At 49.0% G+C, this 25,649-nt stretch overlaps 2 protein-coding genes across 9 annotated transcripts in view; both read right to left on the minus strand.

The window, feature by feature from the left end:
* Nucleotides 1-9,911, minus strand: part of tbk1 (TANK-binding kinase 1) — a 55,713-nt gene extending 45,802 nt beyond the window's left edge. For both annotated transcript variants that reach the window (XM_059652538.1, XM_059652537.1), the window contains exon 1: nucleotides 9,825-9,911. The gene's annotated coding sequence lies outside the window, so the exon portion shown is untranslated. The remainder of the gene's footprint in view (nucleotides 1-9,824) is intronic.
* A 10,908-nt stretch (nucleotides 9,912-20,819) lies between these two features.
* xpot (exportin, tRNA (nuclear export receptor for tRNAs)) overlaps nucleotides 20,820-25,649 on the minus strand; it is a 55,994-nt gene continuing 51,164 nt past the window's right edge. For 6 of the 7 annotated variants that reach the window (XM_059652543.1, XM_059652539.1, XM_059652540.1 and 3 more), the window contains 2 exons: nucleotides 25,188-25,244; nucleotides 20,820-21,352 (listed from right to left, as the gene is read on the minus strand). In XM_059652543.1, the coding sequence (XP_059508526.1) occupies nucleotides 21,326-21,352; nucleotides 25,188-25,244 (84 nt within the window). In that variant the 3' untranslated portion in view covers nucleotides 20,820-21,325. The remainder of the gene's footprint in view (nucleotides 21,353-25,187; nucleotides 25,245-25,649) is intronic. The other variant, XM_059652544.1, reaches the window with a different exon arrangement.

The following is a 25,649-nucleotide window of genomic DNA, read 5'->3' on the forward strand; positions in this document are numbered from 1 at the left end:
TGTTTTAATTTTATATAAGTGGGAATTCATTTATTGGAATAGCATACCATTAGAATCTTGTTTTATTTGGGAATTGTTAGTAGTTAGAAGGGGTTTATTTGGTCTGTTAATAGTGTTGTTAATTTGTTCAATGTTAGAGTTAGATAAATTGTTACTTGTTTATTGTAAAGTAAGTGTCAGGGATTTATTATATTTAAACAGTAGAAGTTGCTGAAAGACAAGTTTCACCACATTTCAAACACCTTTTACAGATAGAGGTCAAGCTGCTCCTCTTTGGGTGTTTTGGTTTTAATTCTCGGGGGGGGAGGGGCAATCAACCTCCACTTTATAACATGAGTTAAGGGGAGGTGACAGTGAACTGGTATTGTCAGTGGACTAATAACCCACAGATGCAGGTAATGTTCTGCAGACCAGGTTTGAATGAAAAAAAACGGTTCAAACTCTACCAATCTGGAACTAGAAATCTAATGATGAATATTGCTGATTGTCACAAAAGCTCATCTGATTCAATCTCAATGAAGGAAAATTTGCTAACCTTACCAGGAATGGCCTACGTATCACACCAGTCTCTCAGCAACATGGCTGACTCTTAACTCCCTTCTGAAATGGTCCAGCAAACCACTCAGTTCTATCAAACTATTACGATGCCTCAAAAAAGGAGATAAAACAGACGGAGCACCTGAATCGACCTCAGCACTGGAAATGACAACAGCAAACTCAAACCTGTGATCTCTCCTTATTAATATCTGACCAATATAACTAATGAGTACTGAAGACTTGTCAGAACACAATAGCAGGAAGCTAATCACCACTCAGGGCCAACAAGTTACACAGGCTGAGCTAGTCAAACTCAAATAGTGTCCCCATAAATTGTTTTCTGACCAAAGTTTAATTCTATCAACCTGTACCTCTAGTCTTAGATAAGCAGAACGCATTCTAGGCAAACTGAGGCAGTGTCATCAGTTGAATTTGGAAAGTGAAAAACATTTCTTTGTGTCATGCAAAAAACAGATTCCAAAAGGTGCGTCTCCATTTTCAATTAATCCATTCTTTGTTTCACAAATTTTGTAGGTTTCTCATAAAATATCTTTTGGAATAGCACATTGTCTTAAAAGAAGAATTTCAGCTAACCTAGTTAATTCTCGAGAGTTGAGCTCATTGAAGTTTACAGAATCCTCACAGGCATTGACAGGATAGATGTGGGTAGGCTGATCCCCCAGGCTGCTGGGTCTACAACAAGGAAATACATTCTCAGAGTCAGGGGCAGGCCATTTACGATAGAGACGAGGAGGAATTTCTTCTCTTGGGAACTCTCTAAAGCAGAAGTCTCTGGAGGCTGAGTCATTGCGCATGTTCAAGGTAGAAAGTGATATCAAGGGACATGAGAATAGTGGGAAAAATGGCACCAAAGTAGATAATTAACCCTAAGCTGTTTGAATGGTGGAGCAGGCTCAAAGTGCCAAATGACCTCATTGTGATCTATCTCTTACCCAAAAATTCAGAAATAATTTCTCAGCAACAGGGACAGTTTTCACCCAAAGGTTTTCAGGATCTTCCTACATGGTCAGGGGAGGCGATGGCCTATTGGTATTATTGCTGGACTGTTAATCCAGAGACCCAGATAGCATTCCGGGGCCACGGGTTTGAATCCTGCCATGGCAGATGGTGGAATTTGAATTCAATAAAATATCTGGAATTAAGAATCTATCGAAGAACATGAATCTATTGTCGATTGTTAGGGAAAAACCCAACTGGTTCACTAAGGTCCTGTAGAGGGGGAAATTGCAATACTTACCTGGTTGACCTACATGCAACTGCAGACCCACAGCAATATGGTTGACTCTGGGCAATTAGGAAAATAAGCAACATCTCATCTCACTAATGAATAAAAAAAACTTGCATTTACTGAGCATGATTATCATAGTAAAAATGCCTCAGTGTTCTTAAAAATGGGTGCATGATTAATGACCCCAAATAACTCACTTAAGCAATATCACTTGGAAGGAAAATGAGACAACTCAATCAGAGAACATGATTGTGCAGGAGTGGTTAACTCACCTGCATGCTGTTTTAGCAGCATTAACTAGAAAAGGGAATACGGTGTTACTGCAGTACTTTAATTAGCAGGTAAACACCAGCAGTCAGAGCATTCCTGCATTTTGGACACATTCAGCCAGTACAACAGAAACCAGACTATGAGCTAACAGATAATAAAATGTGAGGCTGGATGAACACAGCAGGCCAAGCAGCATCTCAGGAGCACAAAAGCTGAGGTTTCGGGCCTAGACCCTTCATCAGAGAGGGGGATGGGGAGAGGGAACTGGAATAAATAGGGAGAGAGGGGGAGGCGGACCGAAGATGGAGAAAAGACACCACCCCCAGGCCTCCTACCCTCCCTCGACCTCTTTATCTCCAACTGCTGTCGAGACATTAACCGCCTCAACCTCTCCACCCCTCTCACCCACTCCAACCTCTTCCCCGCAAAACGGGCAGCCCTCCGCTCCAACCCCCACCTCACCATCAAACCCGCAGACAAGGGTGGCGCAGTGGTAGTATGGCGCATTGACCTCTACATCGCCGAGACCAGACGCCAACTCTCCGACACCACCTCCTACCGCGCCCTCGATCATGACCCCACACCTGAGCACCAAACCATCAACTCCAACACCATTCATGACCTCATCATCACAGGGGACCTCCCACCCACCGCCTCCAACCTCATTGTTCCCCAACCCCGCACGGCCCGTTTCTATCTCCTTCCCAAAATCCACAAACCTGCCTGCCCTGGTCGACCCATCGTCTCAGCCTGCTCCTGCCCCACCGAACTCATCTCCACCTATCTGGACTCCATTTTCTCCCCTTTGGTCCAGGAACTCCCCACCTACGTCCGTGACACCACCCACGCCCTCCACCTCCTCCAGGACTTCCAATTCCCCGGTCCCCAACACCTCATCTTCACCATGGACGTCCAGTCCCTATACACCTGCATTCCGCATGCAGATGGCCTCAAGGCCCTCCGCTTCTTCCTGTCCCGCAGGCCCGACCAGTGCCCCTCCACCGACACCCTCATCCGCCTAGCTGAACTCGTCCTCACCCTCAACAACTTCTCTTTTGACTCCTCCCACTTCCTACAGACTAAGGGGGTGGCCATGGGCACCCGCATGGGCCCCAGCTATGCCTGCCTCTTTGTAGGTTACGTGGAACAGTCCCTCTTCCGCACCTACACAGGCCCCAAACCCCACCTCTTCCTCCGGTACATTGATGACTGTATCGGCGCCGCCTCTTGCTCCCCAGAGGAGCTCGAACAGTTCATCCACTTCAACACCTTCCACCCCAACCTTCAGTTCACCTGGCCATCTCCAGCACATCCCTCACCTTCCTGGACCTCTCAGTCTCCATCTCAGGCAACCTCTTGTAACTGATGTCCATTTCAAGCCCGCCGACTCCCACAGCTACCTAGAATACACCTCCTCCCACCCAACATCCTGCAAAAATTCCATCCCCTATTCCCAATTCCTCCGCCTCCGCCGCATCTGCTCCCACGATAAGACATTCCACTCCCGCACATCCCAGATGTCCAAGTTCTTCAAGGACCGCAACTTTCCCCCCACAGTGATCGAGAACGCCCTTGACCGCGTCTCCCATATTTCCCGCAACACATCCCTCACACCCCGTGCCCCCCCTCCCCCACCACCACAACCGCCCAAAGAGGATCCCCCTCGTTCTCACACACCACCCTATCAACCTCCGGATACAACACATCATCCTCCGACACTTCCGCCATTTACAATCCGACCCCACCACCCAAGACATTTTTCCATCCCCACCCCTGTCTGCTTTCCGGAGAGACCACTCTCTCCGTGACTCCCTTGTTCGCTCCACACTGCCCTCCAACCCCACCACACCCAGCACCTTCCCCTGCAACCGCAGGAAATGCTACACTTGCCCCCACACCTCCTCCCTCACCCCTATCCCAGGCCCCAAGATGACATTCCACATTAAGCAGAGGTTCACCTGCACATCTGCCAATGTGGTATACTGCATCCACTGTACCCGGTGTGGCTTCCTCTACATTGGGGAAACCAAGCGGAGGCTTGGAGACCGCTTTGCAGAACACCTCCGCTCAGTTTGCAACAAACAACTGCACCTCCCAGTCGCAAACCATTTCCACTCCCCCTCCCATTCTCTAGATGACATGTCCATCATGGGCCTCCTGCACTGCCACAATGATGCCACCCGAAGGTTGCAGGAACAGCAACTCATATTCCGCCTGGGAACCCTGCAGCCTAATGGTATCAATGTGGACTTCACCAGTTTCAAAATCTCCCCTTCCCCTACTGCATCCCTAAACCAGCCCAGTTCTTCCCCTCCCCCCACTGCACCACACAACCAGCCCAGCTCTTCCCCCCCACCCACTACATCCCAAAACCAGTCCAACCTGTCTCTGCCTCCCTAACCGGTTCTTCCTCTCACCCATCCCTTCCTCCCACCCCAAGCCGCACCCCCATCTACCTACTAACCTCATCCCACCTCCTTGACCTATCCGTCTTCCCTGGACTGACCTATCCCCTCCCTACCTCCCCACCTATCTTCTTTTCTCTCCATCTTCGGTCCGCCTCCCCCTCTCTCCCTATTTATACCAGTTCCGTCTCCCCATCCCCCTCTCTGATGAAGGGTCTAGGACCGAAACGTCAGCTTTTGTGCTCCTGAGATGCTGCTTGGCCTGCTGTGTTCATCCAGCTCCACACTTTGTTATCTTGGAATTCTCCAGCATCTGCAGTTCCCATTTTCTCTGAGCTAACAGATCTGGGAAGGTGTTGCCAATTAATGAGCTTTACTTCTGCTGAGAAAGAGACAGACTGTAAACTGTCTTAATCCCACACTCACCGTGACAGACACCCAATTACTAAATCTGTGCCTGTCTTAATGAGTACAAGATGAAAAGCTTGGACAGTATGTCTCTTTTCTTCAGCACTCAAGTTCTATATAGCAAAGCAACTACTAATAAGCTATGTACGTCAAAAGAAAATTGCCAATGCCGTATGGCACAGTATGGCATCTCTCTCACCGCATCCCTAATGCATCACATCGACTGACTGAACTTAATGCTCGGCTACTGTAGTCAGGCACAGATTTATCAACAATATTATCTTGTGCACTGAATCACCGAAACTTTCAGTGCATTCTCAGAGAGTAATTTCCAGGCTCAATACAGACAAGGCCAGACTTTTAGTTTGGGGAGTGGGAGGGGCTAGACTGTGGGGAATGGGGGGGGGACTAGACTGTGGGGAATGGGGGGGGCTAGACTGTGGGGAATGGGGGGGGGCTAGACTGTGGGGAATGGGGGGGGGGCTAGACTGTGGGGAATGGGGGGGGGGCTAGACTGTGGGTAAAAGGGTGAGTTTCAGACTGTGCAGAAAGGGTCAGATTTGATTGGAAGAGGAACCTGTCAGGGATGACAGCGGAACAGCAATGGCAGGGTTTTCTGAGGGAAATTCACAAGGTGCAGCAGAAATTCAGCTCAAGGGATAAGGAACATCCTTGGGGGGGGAAACGAGGCCACCATGGCTGACAGGGGAAGTCAGGGACAGCATAAAAGCTAAAGCATGCAGAGATGTGAAGTTTGGTGGGAAGCCAGAGGATTAGGAAGCCTTGAAAAACCAGTAAGACCGGACGAGATGAAATCTGACAGTAGACTGAAAAAGACGACTGCAAGAGTTTTTTAAATACCAAAAGGGAGGCAAGAGTGGACTTTGGACATTGGAAAATGAGGCTGGAGAACAATAATAGGGAGTAAAGAGATGGCAGAGGAAGTGGACAGGTACTTTGCATCAGTTTTCACAGTGGAAGACACCAGCAGCATACCAGAACTTCAAGTGAGTCAGGGACAGAGGTGAGTGTCATGCTTATCACCAAGGAAGGGGTACTGGGGAAGCTGAAAAGTCTGAATGTGGATAAATCACCTGGACCAAATGGACTACATCCCAGAGTTCTGAAGGAGATAGCTGAGGAAATTGTAGACACATTGGTGATCTTTCAGGGATCACTGGAGTCAGGGAGGATCACAGAGGACTGGAAAATAACTGATCTAAATACTCAATTGATGAAGGGAGGGAGGCAAAAAACAGGAAACTGTAGGCCAGTTAGCCTGACCTTGGTCATTGGTAAGATTTTACAGTGTGTTATCAGACATAAGATTGTGGAGTACTTGCAAGTGCTTGGTAAAGTAGGGCTGTGTCAGCATGGCTTTGTCAATGGGAGGTCACACCTGACCAATGTTAGACAATTTTGGAGATGTAAGGAGTGAGTCAGACAAAGGAAAGCCAGTGGATGTGATCTACTTGCAGTTCCAGAAGGTGCTGCACAGGAATATGCTAAATACAATAAGAGCTCATGGTGTTAAGGGCAAGGTATTGGCATGAATAGAGGACTGGCTGACTGGCAAAGGGCAGGGATAGAGGGGTCTTTTTCAGGATGGCAGCTGGTGACTAGTGCAGTGCTACAGGGGTCCATGTTAGCCTCAGAACTATTCACTTTATACATTAATGGTCTGGATGAAGGAACTGAGGGCATTGTTGCTAAGTTTACAGGTGACACAAATTTTTGGAGGGACAGGTAGTGTTGAGGAAATAGGGAGGCTGCGGAACGACTTGGCCAGGCTAAGAGAATGGGCAAAGGAGTGGCAGATGGAATGTAGCATGGGAAAGCATGAGTTATGCGCTTTTGTAGAAAGCTTAGAGGCACAAGGAAAGGCTCCAGAAATGGAATCATAGAATCCTTACAGTGTGGAAACAAGCCCTTTGACCCAACAAATCCACACTAACGCTCATACATCCTACCAGACCCCAAGCCCCTTTAACTACACATCCCTGAACACTACAGGCAATTTAGCATGACTAATCCACCCAGCCTGCACATCTTTGGACTGTAGGAAGAGACCAGAGCACCCAGAGGAAACCCATGCAGACATAGGGAGAACGCGCAAACTCCGCACAGACAGTTACCCAAGGGTGGAACTGAACCTGGATCCCTGGAGCTGTGAGGCAGCAGTGCTAAACACTGAGCCACTGTGCCGACCATCAATCAGAAGCACAAAGAGACTTGGTGAATCTGTGGAACTTGGCCTCCATATCCTTCAATGGAAACAAGTCTTTGGGTGTATTTAAGACAGGGACAGATAGGGCTTTCATTAGTGAGGGGATTCAGGAGGTTATGGAGAAAAAGCAGCAGAATGAGGATGAGAAAGATGTCAGTCATGATTGAACGGTGGGAGCAGAATTGATGGGCCGAATGGTTTAATTCAGTTGTTACATTTCTAAGGTTTTGGAGTAGATTTTCTTATATCTTATTGTCTTATGGGCTTTGGGAATTGGGGGTCAGACTGGGGCGAGGGTGGGGGTCAGACTGGGGCGAGGGTGGGGGTCAGACTGGGGCGAGGGTGGGGGTCAGACTGGGGCGAGGGGCGAGGGGGGGTCAGACTGGGGCGAGGGGTGAGGGGTGAGGGGGGGTCAGACTGGGGCGAGGGGTGAGGGGGGGTCAGACTGGGGCGAGGGGCGAGGGGCGAGGGGGGGGTCAGACAGGGGCGAGGGGGGGGTCAGACAGGGGCGAGGGGGGGGTCAGACTGGGGCGAGGGGGGGGTCAGACTGGGGCGAGGGGCGGGTCAGACTGGGGCGAGGGGCGGGTCAGACTGGGGCGAGGGGGGGGTCAGACTGGGGTGAGGGGGGGGGTCAGACTGGGGTGAGGGGGGGGTCAGACTGGGGTGAGGGGGGGGGCCAGACTGGGGTGAAGGGGGGGGCCAGACTGGGGCGAGGGGCGAGGGGCGAGGGGCGAGGGGGGGTCAGACTGGGGCGAGGGGTGAGGGGGGGTCAGACTGGGGTGAGGCCAGACTGGGGTGAGGGGGGGGGCCAGACTGGGGTGAGGGGGGGGGCCAGACAGGGGCGAGGGGGGGGTCAGACTGGGGCGAGGGGGGGTCAGACTGGGGCGAGGGGCGAGGGGGGGTCAGACTGGGGCGAGGGGTGAGGGGGGGTCAGACAGGGGCGAGGGGGGGGTCAGACTGGGGCGAGGGGCGAGGGGGGGTCAGACTGGGGCGAGGGGCGAGGGGGGGTCAGACTGGGGTGAGGGGGGGGCCAGACTGGGGTGAGGGGGGGGTGAGGGGGGGTCAGACTGGGGTGAGAGGGGGGGTCAGACTGGGGTGAGGGGGGGGTCAGACTGGGGTGAGGGGGGGGGTCAGACTGGGGTGAGGGGGGGGGGCCAGACTGGGGTGAGGGGGGGGGCCAGACTGGGGTGAGGGGGGGGGCAGACTGGGGTGAGGGGGGGGGTCAGACTGGGGTGAGGGGGGGGGCCAGACTGGGGTGAGGGGGGGGGGCCAGACTGGGGTGAGGCCAGACTGGGGTGAGGGGGGGGGCCAGACTGGGGTGAGGGGGGGGGGCCAGACTGGGGTGAGGGGGGGGGGGGCCAGACTGGGGTGAGGCCAGACTGGGGTGAGGGGGGGGGGGCCAGACTGGGGTGAGGCCAGACTGGGGTGAGGGGGGGGGGCAGACTGGGGTGAGGGGGGGGGGCAGACTGGGGTGAGGGGGGGGGGCAGACTGGGGTGAGGGGGGGGCAGACTGGGGTGAGGGGGGGGCACAGACTGGGGTGAGGGGGGGGCACAGACTGGGGTGAGGGGGGGGCACAGACTGGGGTGAGGGGGGGGCACAGACTGGGGTGAGGGGGGGGCACAGACTGGGGTGAGGGGGGGGCAGACTGGGGTGAGGGGGGGGCAGACTGGGGTGAGGGGGGGGCAGACTGGGGTGAGGGGGGGGTCAGACTGGGGCGAGGGGTGAGGGGGGTCAGACAGGGGCGAGGGGGGGGTCAGACTGGGGCGAGGGGCGAGGGGGGGTCAGACTGGGGCGAGGGGCGAGGGGGGGTCAGACTGGGGCGAGGGGGGGGGGCCAGACTGGGGCGAGGGGGGGGGCCAGACTGGGGCGAGGGGGGGGTGAGACTGGGGTGAGGGGGGGTGAGACTGGGGTGAGGGGGGGGTGAGACTGGGGTGAGGGGGGGGTGAGGGGGGGGTGAGGGGGGGGTCAGACTGGGGTGAGAGGGGGGGGTCAGACTGGGGTGAGGGGGGGGTCAGACTGGGGTGAGAGGGGGGGGTCAGACTGGGGTGAGGGGGGGGTCAGACTGGGGTGAGGGGGGGTCAGACTGGGGTGAGGGGGGGGGCCAGACTGGGGTGAGGCCAGACTGGGGTGAGGGGGGGGGTCAGACTGGGGTGAGGGGGGGGTCAGACTGGGGTGAGGGGGGGGGTCAGACTGGGGTGAGGCCAGACTGGGGTGAGGGGGGGGGCCAGACTGGGGTGAGGGGGGGGGCCAGACTGGGGTGAGGGGGGGGGGGTCAGACTGGGGTGAGGGGGGGGTCAGACTGGGGTGAGGGGGGGGGTCAGACTGGGGTGAGGCCAGACTGGGGTGAGGGGGGGGGCCAGACTGGGGTGAGGGGGGGGGCCAGACTGGGGTGAGGGGGGGGGGTCAGACTGGGGTGAGGGGGGGGGGTCAGACTGGGGTGAGGGGGGGGGCCAGACTGGGGTGAGGGGGGGGGGGCCAGACTGGGGTGAGGGGGGGGGGGCCAGACTGGGGTGAGGGGGGGGTCAGACTGGGGTGAGGGGGGGGGTCAGACTGGGGTGAGGCCAGACTGGGGTGAGGGGGGGGTCAGACTGGGGTGAGGGGGGGGTCAGACTGGGGTGAGGGGGGGTCAGACTGGGGTGAGGGGTGAGGGAGTGGGGCAAGGGGCAGTAGATTAGGGGTGGGGTAGGGGGTGGGGGGTGAAGCCCGTCCCGGTGTGGGTCTCATTACCTGAAAGTGCCGAGTCCGGGCCGCTGTGCCCCGGTTCGAACCTCCGCCACTGCTCTCTCCGCTTCCGGCTGTGCAGCAGCGGCTGGCGTCCGGCAGCCCCTGGGAACGAAGCACAAAAGTTCCCACCGAGTGGGAAGAAAACCGTATTGAAACTGCGTGAAGAACGAATGAGAGACAAAATAAACAAAATGCTGCAACTCTGAAACAGATAGTTGTTTAGCCAGCATTAGTGGAGACAACCGTTCACTTATGGCTTCTGAAATATGCTATTGGAATAGGCCATTCTGCCCAGTTGGTTCATGCTGGCATTGATGCTGTCCAAAGGTTCCCTTACGTCTGACTTTACAGTCCCTACTCAGCAAAAAACATTCTGTTTGCATCAAAACACCTAATGGCCTAGTGGTATTATTTCTGGACTGTTAATCAAGGCACCCGGTTATGTACTGGGGACCTGAATTTGAATCCTGCAACATGCAGATGCTGGAATTTGAATTCAATTAAAAATCTGGAATTAGAGTCTAATGATGACCATGGATCCATTATTGGAAAAGCCTATCTGGTTCACTAACTCCTTTCGGGAAGAAAACTGCCTTCCTTGCTTGGTCTGGCCTACATGTGACTCCAGACCCAGAGCAATGTGGTTGACACTTAACTGCCCTCTAGGATGGGCGATAAATACTGGCCTAGCCAGCAACACGCTCATCTCATGAATGAATGAATGAAAAAAAAACTAGGCTGTTTGGTCCTGTTAGCTTTTTATATGTATTAATCAAATTCCCATTCATCCTTCTAAACTCTAGCGAATACAAGCCTAGTTAAACTAATCCAACCTCATAGGATAGTCTGCTGTAGACACTGTCTGCCACTGGAAGAAAAGTCCTATTTATTCTCAGTCATGTTTCCTGCCAGAAACAATTTCAATCCATGTGAATATCTTACCCCCATCCCATGTGCTTTACCTTTGACCACTAACTTCTAATGAGGAACCTTATCAAAAGCCTTTCGAAATCCCAAGCACACCCACATCCATTCCTTCTCCCTTCTGCATTAGCTACATCCTCAAGTGGATACTTAAAGCAAGATTTGCCTTTCATAAACCCATACTATCTTTGTTCAATCTTATTAATGCTTTCCAAACATTCTGCAATCCAAGATAACAAAGTGTGAAGCTGGATGAACACAGCAGGCCAAGCAGCATCTCAGGAGCACAAAAAGCTGACGTTTCGGGCCTAGACCCTTCATCAGAGAGGGTCTAGGCCCAAAACGTCAGCTTTTGTGCTCCTGAGATGCTGCTTGGCCTGCTGTGTTCATCCAGCTTCACACTTTGTTATCTTGGATTCTCCAGCATCTGCAGTTCCCATTATCTCTGATCACATTCTGCAATCACACTTTTGTAACAGACTCCAGTTTATTTCCCCACCATGTTGGGCTATAATTATTATTCTTCTCTCTCCCTCTCTTCATAAACAGTCAGGTCACATTTGCCACCTAAATTGGAACTCCTCCAGAATCTATAGAACCTTGGAAGACAGTCACTAATGGTGCCAACATTTCTGGCGCTGCTTCCTGTAGAATTTGGGGCTGAAGATTATCAGGACCTTGTAATTTGATAGTCTTTCAGTCTTCATCAGCATTGTCCAATGATCAAAAAATCTATATTTAAAATTTTTATTCATTCATTGCGAACGATTGGGTCACCTTCCCTTTGTCATTTGAGCTCCTTTAATAAATACATTAGGATTCCTTTCAGTGGTACTGGAAGAAAATACTTCAGTTCAAGATTCAAATCAGAGTTTTCCAGCCAGGGCAGACTTTTAAAAACTAATCCATAGGATAATTTTTCTAGGGCTACACAGTGGCTCAGTGGTTAGCGTTGCTGCCTCACAGTGCAAGGGACCTGGGTTCAAGCCCACCTTTGGGCAACTGTCTGTGTGGAGTTTGCACATTCTCCCTGTGCCTGCATGGGTTTCCTCCCACAGTCTAAAGATGTACAGGTTATGTGGATTGGCTGTGCTAAATTGTTCATAGTGTGCAGGTCAGGTGGCTTAGCCAATGGAAATAATAGGGATACAGTAGGCAGGCGGGTCTGAAAGAGATATTCAAGAGGGGCAATGTGGAAATCATGGGCCAAATGGCCTGCTTCCACACTGCAGGGATTCTATGATCCCATGAGAGGAGCATTTCTGGGTGAACAAATATTTATTGCCTATCGCTAGTTGACATTTAGAAGATACTGGTGAGCCACTGTAGTCCGTGGAGAGGAGGTAATCAACAAGTACTGCTTGGAAGGGCTTGCCTGGATTTTGATTCAGTGATAGAGAAGGTTATATGTCCAGGTCTGGATGGAATGGGGCTTGGAGGGGAATTTGCAGAGCATGGCGTTCCCATGTATCAGGCTTCCTTTGTCCTATGAAATGGTCAAGGTCATGAGTTTTGAAAAGTGCTGCTGTTGGACCATTCCTCCCTCCCCCACAGTGGAGGCAGACCTGAACTGAAACCATGGCCAAAGAATGAATGAGGGGCAGAAAGAAATTAAATAAGAAAGCAAAGCGCTTAGAGTCTGAAACAGAGAACAGGGCAGTCAGCATTAGTAGACATTATTAGACATTGAATTACAGAGCATCTGTGCAATAAAATCGAGATTCAGCTTGGCTCTCTGTGTTGGCGCCAATGCTCCACATGAACCTTCACGAAAAACCAATACAAGGGCAGGGAAACAGCTCACAACTCTGGAATTTGAACGTGGGGAAGGGGTTCGTGTTGGAACCTTGGGAATTGTGAAGCCAGGGTGGGGCTGACCTTTGAATAGGTGACTGTGGCACCATGTGACCTTTTTCATTTCTGGTGGTTTGAAGGTGGCAAGACATCATTAACAAAAGGGAGCTTTAGTGAATTCTAGTGGTGAACAGTTTTCACACCAAAGTTAAGCCAGCACATTCAGAAACCTTCATTCATGGCATGGGAGGAAATGTTGCAGAGGAAGAGAAGGTTTGGAGAGTGGAGTAATACTTGTGTGGCCGGCTCTGTCTGTACCCATCCTGGAACCATTGAAACCTAGAAATGATACAGCACAGAAGGGGGCCATTCAGTCCATCTTGTTCATGCCAATCCAAACATACCCAGGTGCCCTTTCTAATTCCATTTTACTGCACACAGCCAATTGCACTGCAGCTTAAAGAATTTGAGTTGCAGATCCAGGTACTTTTTAAAAATAGTTCAGGGTCTGATCCTCGCCCACCAACTCGGGCAGAGAATTTTGGATTCCCACAGCCCCTGCATTAAAAATATCTTGCTGGGAAGTTAAGGTGAAAGAGTTAATTACTATTTGAAATTTTTTTGGGGGAGGGTGTTTGGATGCCAGTGTACCTCTCGTATGCCTAAACAGAAGAGATTTACATTTCTATACTCTTTCACAACCTCATAATTGTAAAGCACGTTTGGGTAACAAGCAACTTTTCAAGCGTAGGAATCATGGCAGACAGCTTATGCACAGCAAGGCTTCACTGACAAGATCGGCGGGGGAACCATTTGCCAGGTACTGTTTCAGGATTTCCCTTTATTCATTCACACGATGTGGGTGCCACCTCTGAGGCAACTGTTGCTCATGTAACCCTAACCGTTCTTGTGCTGGTGAGATACTTTGAAGAATTGTAGTCTGTATGTTTGAGATAATGCCAAGAAAGCTCCCCTACTTTTCATCAATATAGTGCCACAGAGTTTTTGACATGCAGCTGAGGGTAAACAGGGGCCTCACTTAACTTCATCCAAAAGACAGAACCTTCAATTTTATAACACCCTTTCAGCATGACAGAATATTAAGCTATATGTAGAACGCAAATTTCTGAGGTAGGGACTTAACTCTACAGTCTCTGTCTCAGAGGTGAGCACATTACTGATGAGGCACAAAATGACAAAACTATGGGTCTACATTTTGTCCCCCCCCCCCTACAGTTTCTGACCAGCTATCTAGATATCTAGATCATCCTAAATGGCAAATAATTAACATTCCAATACATTCTGATCTTCAAACCAACTTTTATATTTTAAAACTAACCACAGAAAGGTTTAAAAAGATGAGAATCATCTGATCTCTGAAATGAAACAAACATTCGCATCTCAAGGAGGAATAGGGACCTCCTAAACAAATGTTGACTGAGAATCATTTCCAGAGGTAATTTCAAATTTAAATGGGGCATTGAGATACCAAGACACTCGCTATCCCAAACTCTCAGGCTGTGAAAACCACCACTCAGGATGTACACTTCAGCTACCAACTAAGATTATTTGAAAATGGACTTTTGATTTGCGGATAAAAGTCACAATGAGATGGCTACGCTTTGCTTTTAACATCAGCAAGAAGCTGTACAGCAGAGACAGAATGCAACTCAACCAAGATGAATTTTTGAACAAATGGAAGTTAAACAAGGAGCCTCACCATTGACCAAGAATTCTTAAAAAAACCTTTATTTCAACTAAAAAATCTATCCATCTAAGAAACTACAGACCCACCACTAGGGAGAGACTTTATTGTGATTGTACTGTACTAGCTTCAATTGGATCTAATCTGCCTGAGCAATAATAAGGCTGAGAAAACCAGAATGCAATGTCACATTTTTCAAACCTCTGAAGCTAGCATTTGATAATAAACTTTTATTCAACTCAAAATGGTTGGTTGCTATTCAATTCAGCCAAATCACTGAGGTAATAAAATAGATATCTCCCAAGCTCAGCAAGGTTTTGGAAAGAATTCTGAGGGATAGGATTTATGACTATTTGGAAAAGCATAGCGTGATTAAAGGGAGTCAGCATGGCTTTGTGAGGGGCAAGTCATGCTTTACAAATCTTATTGAGTTCTTTGAGGAAGTCACAAGACAGGTTGACGAGGGTCGAGCAGTGGATGTGGTGTACATGGACTTCAGCAAGGCATTTGATAAGGTTCCCCCCAGCAGGCTCATCCATAAAGTCAGGAGGTATAGGATACAGGGTGATTTGGCTGTCTGGATACAGAATTGGTTGTCTGACAGGAGGCAGAGAGCAGTTGTAGATGGTAAGTATTCTGCCTGGAGGTCAGTGCTGAGTGGGGTCCCGCAGGGCTCTGTTCTTGGGCCTCTGCTCTTTGTAGTTTTTATAAATGACTTGGATGAGGAGGTTGTGGGGTGGGTTAGTATGTTTGCTGATGAAACAAAGGTTGGAGGTGCCGTTGATAGTATCGAGGGCTATTGCAGGCTTCAGCGAGACATTGACAGTATGCAGAGCTGGGCTGAGAAATGGCAGATGGAGTTCAACCTGGATAAATGCGAAGTGATGCATTTTGGAAGGTCGAACTTAAATGCTGAATATAGGATTAAAGGCAGGATTCTCGGCAGTGTGGAGGAACAGTGGGATCTTGGTGTTCAAGTGCATAGCTCCTCAAAGTTGCCATCCAGATGGATAAGGTTGTTAAGAAAGCATACGGTGTTTTGGCTTTCATTAACAGGGGGATCGAGTTTAAGAGCTGCGAGGTTATGCTGCAGCGCTACAAAACCCTGGTGAGACCACACTTGGAATATCGTGATAATAAAATGTGAGGCTGGATGAACACAGCAGGCCAAGCAGCATCTCAGGAGCACAAAAGCTGACGTTTCGGGCCTAGACCCTTCATCAGAGAGGGGGATGGGGAGAGGGAACTGGAATAAATAGGGAGAGAGGGGGAGGCGGACCGAAGATGGAGAGTAAAGAAGATAGGTGGAGAGAGTATAGGTGGGGAGGTAGGGAGGGGATAGGTCAGTCCAGGGAAGACAGACAGGTCAAGGAGGTGGGATGAGGTTAGTAGGTAGATGGGGGTGCGAGGAAGGGATAGGTGAGAGGAAGAACCGGTTAGGGAGGCAGAGACAGGTTGGACTGGTTTTGGGATGCAGTGGGTGGGGGGGGAAGAGTTGGGCTGGTTGTGTGGTGCAGTGGGGGGAGGGGACGAACTGGGCTGGTTTAGGGATGCAGTAGGGGAAGGGGAGATTTTGAAACTGGTGAAGTCCACATTGATACCATTAGGCTGCAGGGTTCCCAGGCGAAATATGAGTTGCTGTTCCTGCAACCTTCGGGTGGCATCATTGTGGCAGTGCAGGAGGCCCATGATGGACATGTCATCTAGAGAATGGGAGGGGGAGTGGAAATGGTTCGCAACTGGGAGGTGCAGTTGTTTGTTGCGAACTGAGCGGAGGTGTTCTGCAAAGCGGTCCCCAAGCCTCCGCTTTGCAGAACACCTCCGCTCAGTTCGCAACAAACAACTGCACCTCCCAGTCGCGAACCATTTCCAGTCCCCCTCCCATTCTCTAGATGACATGTCCATCATGGGCCTCCTGCACTGCCACAATGATGCCACCCGAAGGTTGCAGGAACAGCAACTCCTATTCCGCCTGGGAACCCTGCAGCCTAATGGTATCAATGTGGACTTCACCAGTTTCAAAATCTCCCCTTCCCCTACTGCATCCCTAAACCAGCCCAGTTCGTCCCCTCCCCCCACTGCACCACACAACCAGCCCAGCTCTTCCCCCCCACCCACTGCATCCCAAAACCAGTCCAACCTGTCTCTGCCTCCCTAACCGGTTCTTCCTCTCACCCATCCCTTCCTCCCACCCCCATCTACCTACTAACCTCATCCCACCTCCTTGACCTGTCCGTCTTCCCTGGACTGACCTATCCCCTCCCTACCTCCCCACCTATACTCTCTCCACCTATCTTCTTTACTCTCCATCTTCGGTCCACCTCCCCCTCTCTCCCTATTTATTCCAGTTCCCTCTCCCCATCCCCCTCTCTGATGAAGGGTCTAGGCCCGAAACGTCAGCTTTTGTGCTCCTGAGATGCTGCTTGGCCTGCATTGTTCATCCAGCCTCACGTTTTATTATCTTGGAATTCTCCAGCATCTGCAGTTCCCATTATCTCTGATACTACTTGGAATATCGTGTCCAGTTCTGGTCGCCCTATTACAGGAAAGATGTGGAGGCTTTGGAGAGGGTGCAAAGGAGGTTTACCAGGATGCTGCCTGGACTGGAGGGCTTGTCTTAAAAGGAGAGGTTGACTGACCTTGGACTTTTCTCTCTGGAGAGAAGGAGGAAGAGGGGTGACCTGATCGAGGTGTACAAGGTAATGAGAGGCATGGATAGAGTCGATAGCCAGAGACTTTTCCCCAGGGCAGGATTGACTGCCACAAGGGGTCATAGTTTTAAGGTGTTAGGAGGAGACGTCAGAGGGAGGTTCCTCACCCAGAGAGTTGTGAGCGCATGGAATAGTTTGCCACTGGTAGCCGTGGAAGCGGAGACATTCGTGACATTTAAGCGGGTGCTGGACATGCACATGGACAGCAGTGAATTGAGGGGAATAAAGGTTAGGTTATTTTATTTTTGGATTAGGAATATTCCACGGCACATCGTGGGCTGAAGGGCCTGTACCGTGCTGTACTTTTCTATGTTCTACTGCGTATTTTCCAAGGAAAACAATTTAATGTCCAAACTGAACGCACAAAACACCATCACTTCTGAAGAAGGGTCTAGGCCCGAAACATCAGCCTTCCTGCTCCTCTGATGCTGCTTGGCCTGTTGTGTTCATCCAGCTCTACACCTTGTTATCTCAGACATTTTCATTCCTGGCAGACATTTTGATTCCCACTGTTCCTTGACATTCACGGTGCTTGTTGCAAAAAACATGTCCATAAAGAAAAATCAGATTTAAACAACAAATAAAGAGGGCAAATAGTGTAAGTTTTATTGGGAACAAAACAAAAAAAAATGAACAAATGCTGTCCAACTACAAAAGATGATCAGAAATTAATTCCAGATGACAGCAGTCATGAGGCAGCACAGTGGCTCAGCGGTTAGCACTGCAGCTTCACAGTGCCAGGGACCCACGGTTCAATTCCACGCTCGGGCGACCGTCTGTATGGAGTTTGCACATTCTCCCCGTGTCACCAGGTGCTCCGGTTTCCTTCCGCAGTCCAGGTTAGATAGATTGGCCACGTTAATTTGTCCAGTGTCCAGGGATGTATAAATTAAGTGGATTAGCTACAGGAAATGCAGGGTCACAAGGATATAGGATAGTGGGATAGGTTTGGGTGGAATGCTGTTTGGAGGTCAGTGTGGACTTGTTGGGCCAAATGGCCTGTTTCTGCACTGTGGGGATTCTGAGACGCACACTCCCAAAGTCCCACATACCTTTCGTCCATATGGATATTAGTAATTACAAGGAATTTGTCCACACTATTTGTCTATTGAATGTTGCATGCCACTCGATCTGACAAGTTGATGCAGGCATTAAGACCAGAGGCTTGGGACCACCAGATCTCTCAATGCTTTCCCACTTCATTGTTATCCCTGTCCCAATCTTTGGGAAGGTTCTACTTTGTGGGTCTACGCTCTAGCTTCGCACACATCATGCTACAATATACCATGACAGATTCAAAAAGCTCAATAGCAATGTTTAATGGATAGATGAACAGGCTGGGAATACAGCATACAGATCACATGCAGGCAAATAGGATTAGGTTAGAAAGGTATCATGATCAGTGCAGAAACAGTGGGACAAAGGCCCTGTTTCTGTGCTGTATGTTGTGTTTTACGACACCGTCAAGAACAAAACAGCTTGCTCCATTGGTGCCTGATTTAACACCTTCATCTTTTTCTCAACCACACAGATTGACAGCTGTACGTACCATCTACAAGATGTACTACAATACTTTGAACATGCTGTTGTAGGAATCCTAGTGAGTGCAAGAGAGCTCTAATGTATTAACTAAATGCAAACTTTGAAATGTTTAGAATCTACTCAGGGAAACTTGTATCCTTTGTTTCACTGAGATACAGGAAAGATATGGCAGGGCATTTTACAGCAGAAACGTGTTCACACTAGATAAGAACAGCAGATAAATAGCTCTGCTATCCCCCTCTCTGATGAAGGGTCTAGGCCCGAAACGTCAGCTACCACCTATCTGGACTCCATTTTCTCCCCTTTGGTCCAGGAACTCCCCACCTATGTCCGTGACACCACCCACGCCCTCCACCTCCTCCAGGACTTCCAATTCCCTGGCCCCCAACACCTCATATTCACCATGGACGTCCAGTCCCTGTACACCTGCATTCCGCATGGAGATGGCCTCAAGGCCCTCCGCTTCTTCCTGTCCCGCAGGCCCGACCAGGCCCCCTCCACCGACACTCTCATCCGCCTAGCGGAACTCGTCCTCACACTCAACAACTTCTCTTTTGACTCCTCCCACTTCCTACAGACTAAGGGGGTGGCCATGGGCACCCGCATGGGCCCCAGCTATGCCTGCCTCTTTGTAGGTTACGTGGAACAGTCCATCTTCCGCACCTACACAGGCCCCAAACCCCACCTCTTCCTCCGGTACATTGATGACTGTATCGGCGCCGCCTCTTGCTCCCCAGAGGAGCTCGAACAGTTCATCCACTTCACCAACACCTTCCACCCCAACCTTCAGTTCACCTGGGCCATCTCCAGCACATCCCTCACCTTCCTGGACCTCTCAGTCTCCATCTCAGGCAACCAGCTTGTAACTGATGTCCATTTCAAGCACACCGACTCCCACAGCTACCTAGAATACACCTCCTCCCACCCACCCTCCTGCAAAAATTCCATCCCCTATTCCCAATTCCTCCGCCTCCGCCGCATCTGCTCCCACGATAAGACATTCCACTCCCGCACATCCCAGATGTCCAAGTTCTTTAAGGACCGCAACTTTCCCCCCCACGGTGATTGAGAACGCCCTTGACCGCGTCTCCCGCATTTCCCGCGACACATCCCTCACACCCCGCCCCCGCCACAACCGCCCCAAGAGGATCCCCCTCGTTCTCACACACCACCCTACCAACCTCCGGATACAACGCATTATCCTCCGACACTTCCGCCATTTACAATCCGACCCCACCACCCAAGACATTTTTCCATCCCCACCCCTGTCTGCTTTCCGGAGAGACCATTCTCTCCGTGACTCCCTTGTTCGCTCCACACTGCCCTCCAACCCCACCACACCCGGCACCTTCCCCTGCAACCGCAGGAAATGCTACACTTGTCCCCACACCTCCTCCCTCACCCCCATCCCAGGCCCCAAGATGACATTCCACATTAAGCAGAGGTTCACCTGCACATCTGCCAATGTGGTATACTGCATCCACTGTACCCGGTGCGGCTTTCTCTACATTGGGGAAACCAAGCGGAGGCTTGGGGACCGCTTTGCAGAACACCTCCGCTCAGTTCGCAACAAACAACTGCACCTCCCAGTCGCAAACCATTTCCACTCCCCCTCCATTCTCTTGATGACATGTCCATCATGGGCCTCCTGCACTGCCACAATGATGCCACCCGAAGGTTGCAGGAACAGCAACTCATATTCCGCCTGGGAACCCTGCAGCCATATGGTATCAATGTGGACTTCACCAGTTTCAAAATCTCCCCTTCCCCCACTGCATCCCTAAACCAGCCCAGTTCATCCCCTCCCCCCACTGCACCACACAACCAGCCCAGCTCTTCCCCCCCACCCACTGTATCCCAAAACCAGTCCAACCTGTCTCTGCCTCCCTAACCGGTTCTTCCTCTCACCCATCCCTTCCTCCCACCCCAAGCCGCACCCCCAGCTACCTACTAACCTCATCCCACCTCCTTGACCTGTCCGTCTTCCCTGGACTGACCTATCCCCTCCCTACCTCCCCACCTATCTTCTTTACTCTCCATCTTCGGTCCGCCTCCCCCTCTCTCCCTATTTATTCCAGTTCCCTCCCCCCATCCCCCTCTCTGATGAAGGGTCTAGGCCCGAAACGTCAGCTTTTGTGCTCCTGAGATGCTGCTTGGCCTGCTGTGTTCATCCAGCCTCACATTTTATTATCTTGGAATCTCCAGCATCTGCAGTTCCCATTATCTCAGATAAATAGCTCTGATTGTTCATTTTTGTTGTTCCTTTCTTCAACTCAAATGAACACAAATTAGTTTTTAAGAAAGAAAATACTTGCAAAGATGTCTGATTGAAATTTATTTTAGTTCATTATATGCCTGGGACTGAAATTCATGTTTAGCTTATTAGACATCTAGGACAATGTTCTTTCATCAAGCCATAAAAATTTACATATAATGTGATGGCCAACCACTATTAACAAGAAAAATTCCATATTTTACAGTGAACTCTGCTCATTTGAATACTTTTCTCCAAAAAGGTTAAAATAAAATGGCATTTAAATGCTGTATTCATATCACAGCACATAATTCAAAATTTATTATACAGTAATGAGCGCTGACACCGCCTCAATAAACAGTCTAATAAGACAAAATAAAAGTAATCAATTAACAAATTACTTCAATGTAATTTAAATAAAAATGAGCTACAATAGGCAACCTACACAAAAATACAGAAAGTCCCTTTGGGAACTGCTCAAGGTTTTTCAACCTTACCAAAGGCAATCTGCATAAAATGAAACTAAAATGTAGATTCTTGAAATGCCAGGAGGAACAGGTCGTTAGGTTCATTCTCAAGGTTTTGCTCGCTGAAAGAATACCTGCAAGGTGAAGGGAAGAAACAGTTAGTCATTAATTTTAAGGGCATTTGAGATATCTTTTGGATGGCTTAATTTACTTTGCTGTACAGCCCTGACCATCATGCAACCCAACCTCCCATCCTTGGGCCCTATCTACACTTATCACTGCCGCAGAAAGGCAGCCAACATCTATAGACCCCTCCGACCCCGGTTACACTCTCTTCCAGCCTCTCCCATCAGGCAGAAGATACAGAAGCCTAAACACACGGGTTGAAGACAGCATCTTCTCAGTTGTTACTAGACTGCTGAATGGGCCTCTCTAATTTCAAATCAAATGTTCACCTTGCTTTTGTGAACCTGCTGTGCAGCCATAACCTCGTATACCTCACTCTGTCTAAACACACTATAATCCGTATGTTCTTGTTTGCTATGGTCTGCCTGCAGTGCATGACTAAACCTGAGTTACGTGTGACAACAACAAATCAAATGAACTTCTACACTGCAGAAGAACAGGAAAATTGCACATTTATCTTGTTTTTGTCATTTATAAATCCTTAGATAGAAAAGTTTGGGTAATTCCCACATAAACAGCGTGACTGACAACATTATATATACTCTAGAGCCAATCTGCTCCCTTTAGCTTGCTCCAGCAGAAGTACCAGCTGGGAGCAACACTTTGTCCAGCACATGATTCAAGCAGGTGCCTCAATGACAGCTTATATTTATATAGCACCCTTAAGGCAATGAGCCACCCATGACAATTTACAGGAGTATTATACAACATAACACTGAGTAAAATAACATCAGGCCAAGTAAACAATTAGGTTTTTAAGAGGAGAAAACTGAAGAGTTACATGCGGGATATTTCATGGCTCATGACCTCAGCCACTGAAGATACAGTCACCAATGGTGGATCAATTAAAAAACGGAATACATAAAATGCCAGAATCAGAGGAGTCCAGGTATCTTGGAGGATTGTGGGTTTAGAGGAGATTACAATGATAGGGAGGGATGAGGCCATGGAGCATTTTGAAAACAAATAAGACAGTCATTCAGTCCACTGACTCTGCTCCAATGAGACTATCATTGATTTGATAATTGTCAATTCTACTTACCTGCCTTCCCCCCTCCCCCCACACCGATTGAAAAATCGCTTAGCCTTGAATATACTTCATGAAGCAGTCTCAGCAAATCCCTGCATTAAAGAATTCCCCAGACTCTCTACCCTCAGTGAAGAAATTCCTCACCTGTGACTTACATGGGTGATTGCTTTGTGAGATTATGCCCTCTAGACTTGGACTCTCCCATTAGGGGAAACAAGCTTTCTGTGCTCAACTTATCAGGCCCCTGGGAAAACACATTTCAATGAGATTATCTCTCATTCTGCTAAATTCCAATAAGTATATGTCCAATCTACTTAAACTCCCTCAAGAGACAGTTCCTCCACACGTGGTATCAATCTAAAGACCCTTCACTGAATTGGATTGCTCCCAATACCAATCTTTCCTTGGGTAAGAGACCCAAAACCAGTTTTCCAGCTGGAATCTGCCAACTGCTTTGCATTTTAACAAACACCTCCATACTTTTGTATTTCATTCCCTTTGAAATAAACAGGTGCGTGTCGATGTAGATCAGTGAGTACATGGAGCCACTTGTGAATGCAACTTGCAGCAAGTTAAGATTTTTTAAACTTCAAGTTTAGAGAGTAGAATGTGAGACTAACTTGGAATGCATTGGAACAGTCTTGTTTAAAGTAATGAATGAGGATTTCTGCAGTTCAGCTGGGATGAGCAAAATTTGAGGTAGAATTAGATGCCATTAGAAATGGCATGAATGAACACCAGTCAAATGTGACAAGAAGATTGCAAACAGACTTGTTTAAACTCAGTCGGTTGTCAGGGAGAGGAATGGAGTTTGTAGTTAGGGAACTAAGTTTGGAGTAGTGACGAAAACCTATGGCTTCAGACTTTCTAGTCATATTCTTACAGCACGGAGATAAGCCTTTCAGCCCAAACTGGTCCATGCCGACCAAAATGTCCATTCACACTAACCTTATTTCCTTACACTTGGCACCCATGTGTTCTTTCCCCTCTTACCTTAAACTGATGCCCTCTAGCCCTCAATTCCCCAACCCTGGGGAAAAGAAAAGTGAGTACATTCAATGACTCTGTGTCATGACCGTATACACTTCTATAAGATACCCCCCCAGTCTCCTATGGTCTAAAAGAAAACAGTCCTAGCTTGTTCAACCTCTCCCTATAACTTAGTCCCTGAGTCCTGGCAACATCTTGTAAAGTTCTTCTTGTAAAGGGCCTTGGTGAGACCGCACCTAGAGTATTGTGTGCAGTTTTGGTGTCCAAAGTTGAGGAAGGACATTCTTGCTATTGAGGGATTGCAGCGTAGGTTTACGAGGTCAATTCCCGGAATGGCGGGACTATCATATGTTGAAAGATTGGAGCAACTGGGCTTGTATACGCTTGAGTTTAGAAGGATGAGAGGGGATCTGATTGAGACGTATAAGATTATTAAGGGATTGGACACTGTGGAGGCAGGAAGCATGTTTCCGCTGATGGGTGAGTCCAGGACCAGAGGACACGGTTCAAAAATAAGGGGTAGGCCATTTAGAACAGAGTTGAGAAAAAACGTCTTCACCCAGAGAGTGGTGGATATATGGAATGCTCTGCTCCAGAAGGCAGTGGAGGCCAACTCTCTGGATGCTTTCAAGAAAGAGATGGATAGAGCTCTTAAAGATAATGGAATCAAGGATTATGGGGGTAAGGCAGGAACAGGATACTGATTGTGGATGATCAGCCATGATCATAATGAATGATGGTGCTGGCTCGAAGGGCCGAGTGGCCTACTCCTGCACCTATTGTCTATTTCTGACAACCTTGCTCACCTGTCCACAATACCATCAACTGTCTCATTTCATTAGAGGAAATTTCACCTCATCCAGTACTGGATATCAGGAGAGTTGTCTGATAATTTAGTGACATTGGAGGAGCCAAGAGAGGCAGCTGTGAGATAGAGATAGGTATCATCAACGCAAAAATAAAAACTAACGCTGAACTCTCAAATTATGTTGCTAAAGGGCAGCACGTATATAGATGAGATATATGAAGTGGCCGTGGATGGATCTTTGGGGACACCAAGAGAGGTAACGGTGCAGGAAAAGAAGCCATTGCAAGTTATTCACAAAAGTGATTCAACACATTTATGTGGAGGGAGAGGGACGAAAGGTAGTTATAGCTGTATGCTCATTTTATTTTGTTTATCAGATATTGCAGCACATCAGTCAACGGCTCATTTTGCACAATAAGTAGGACATAGGTTAAATTACCCAAGTATGCAGAGGTTGCTCGTCTTTCGTCAGGCTAATGGGAATGAAAGTGCTCTGAAACAGCCTTCTTTACCCTGTAGATACTCATTTTTATACTTCTCACAAGCTTCCCACACCTCCTCTTCTTCCCCTATCAATCTGTCCTTTTCAACCTGACAACCTTGCTCACCTGTCCACGATACCATCGTCCACGATTCCCATTTCATGTTGATTTTTTTGCCAAAAAGTACTAGTTGGCCAGCATGTGTGGACTTAGCCATGATGCCATCTAAAATATACACACAACTAATAACAAGATTTACAGACAGAGTCTATGGAGGTGTAGGTATGGGGTAACAGGTTTAGGATAAGCGCATGACATCACCGGTGAAAAACCTCAGGTACAGAGTAATTCCATCTTGACAAGTGGATCTAACAAATCCTGCATATGTGAAGTTTTCAAAGTGTTGAAAGAATGTAAACAATAGATGGAACAACATTTTTTTTTGCACAAACCCTTTCTCCACGTTATCCTACCTTTAGATAATTTTTAAAGATTTTTCCATCAACTTGCTGAAGCGCCTGACAGAACTCCTGCAAGAACAAGTACACAAGTGTAAACATTTGTAACGCACCCTTCCTCGTTCAGCATGACCAAATTCCAAGAGAAGGGGTTTTAGGGAAAGGTAGAATACATGCTTTTAAATATAAAAAGGGAATGCACCACATCTTGTGTTTCTAGATATTTCCAAGCTGTTACAGTCAAACTTAAGGGATGTCTGGAACAAGGGACGGGAACATTGCTTCTAATTTATGTTACTGCCGTTGAAGTGTTCTAACTCCTATTTGATCTGGCTCGGATTGGGAATACAGTGTAGCTTGTAGCAAGAGCGAGCTCAATATGTGTGTACTCCAAGTATAATTTTCTGGTTTTGAGTCTCACATCATGGCAGGATTGGAAAATGTTACAGCTAACATCTTCCGATAGATACATGAGAC

The sequence above is a fragment of the Stegostoma tigrinum genome, chromosome 18 (genome assembly GCF_030684315.1).
Source record: "Stegostoma tigrinum isolate sSteTig4 chromosome 18, sSteTig4.hap1, whole genome shotgun sequence".
Classification (NCBI taxonomy): Eukaryota; Metazoa; Chordata; class Chondrichthyes; order Orectolobiformes; family Stegostomatidae; genus Stegostoma; species Stegostoma tigrinum.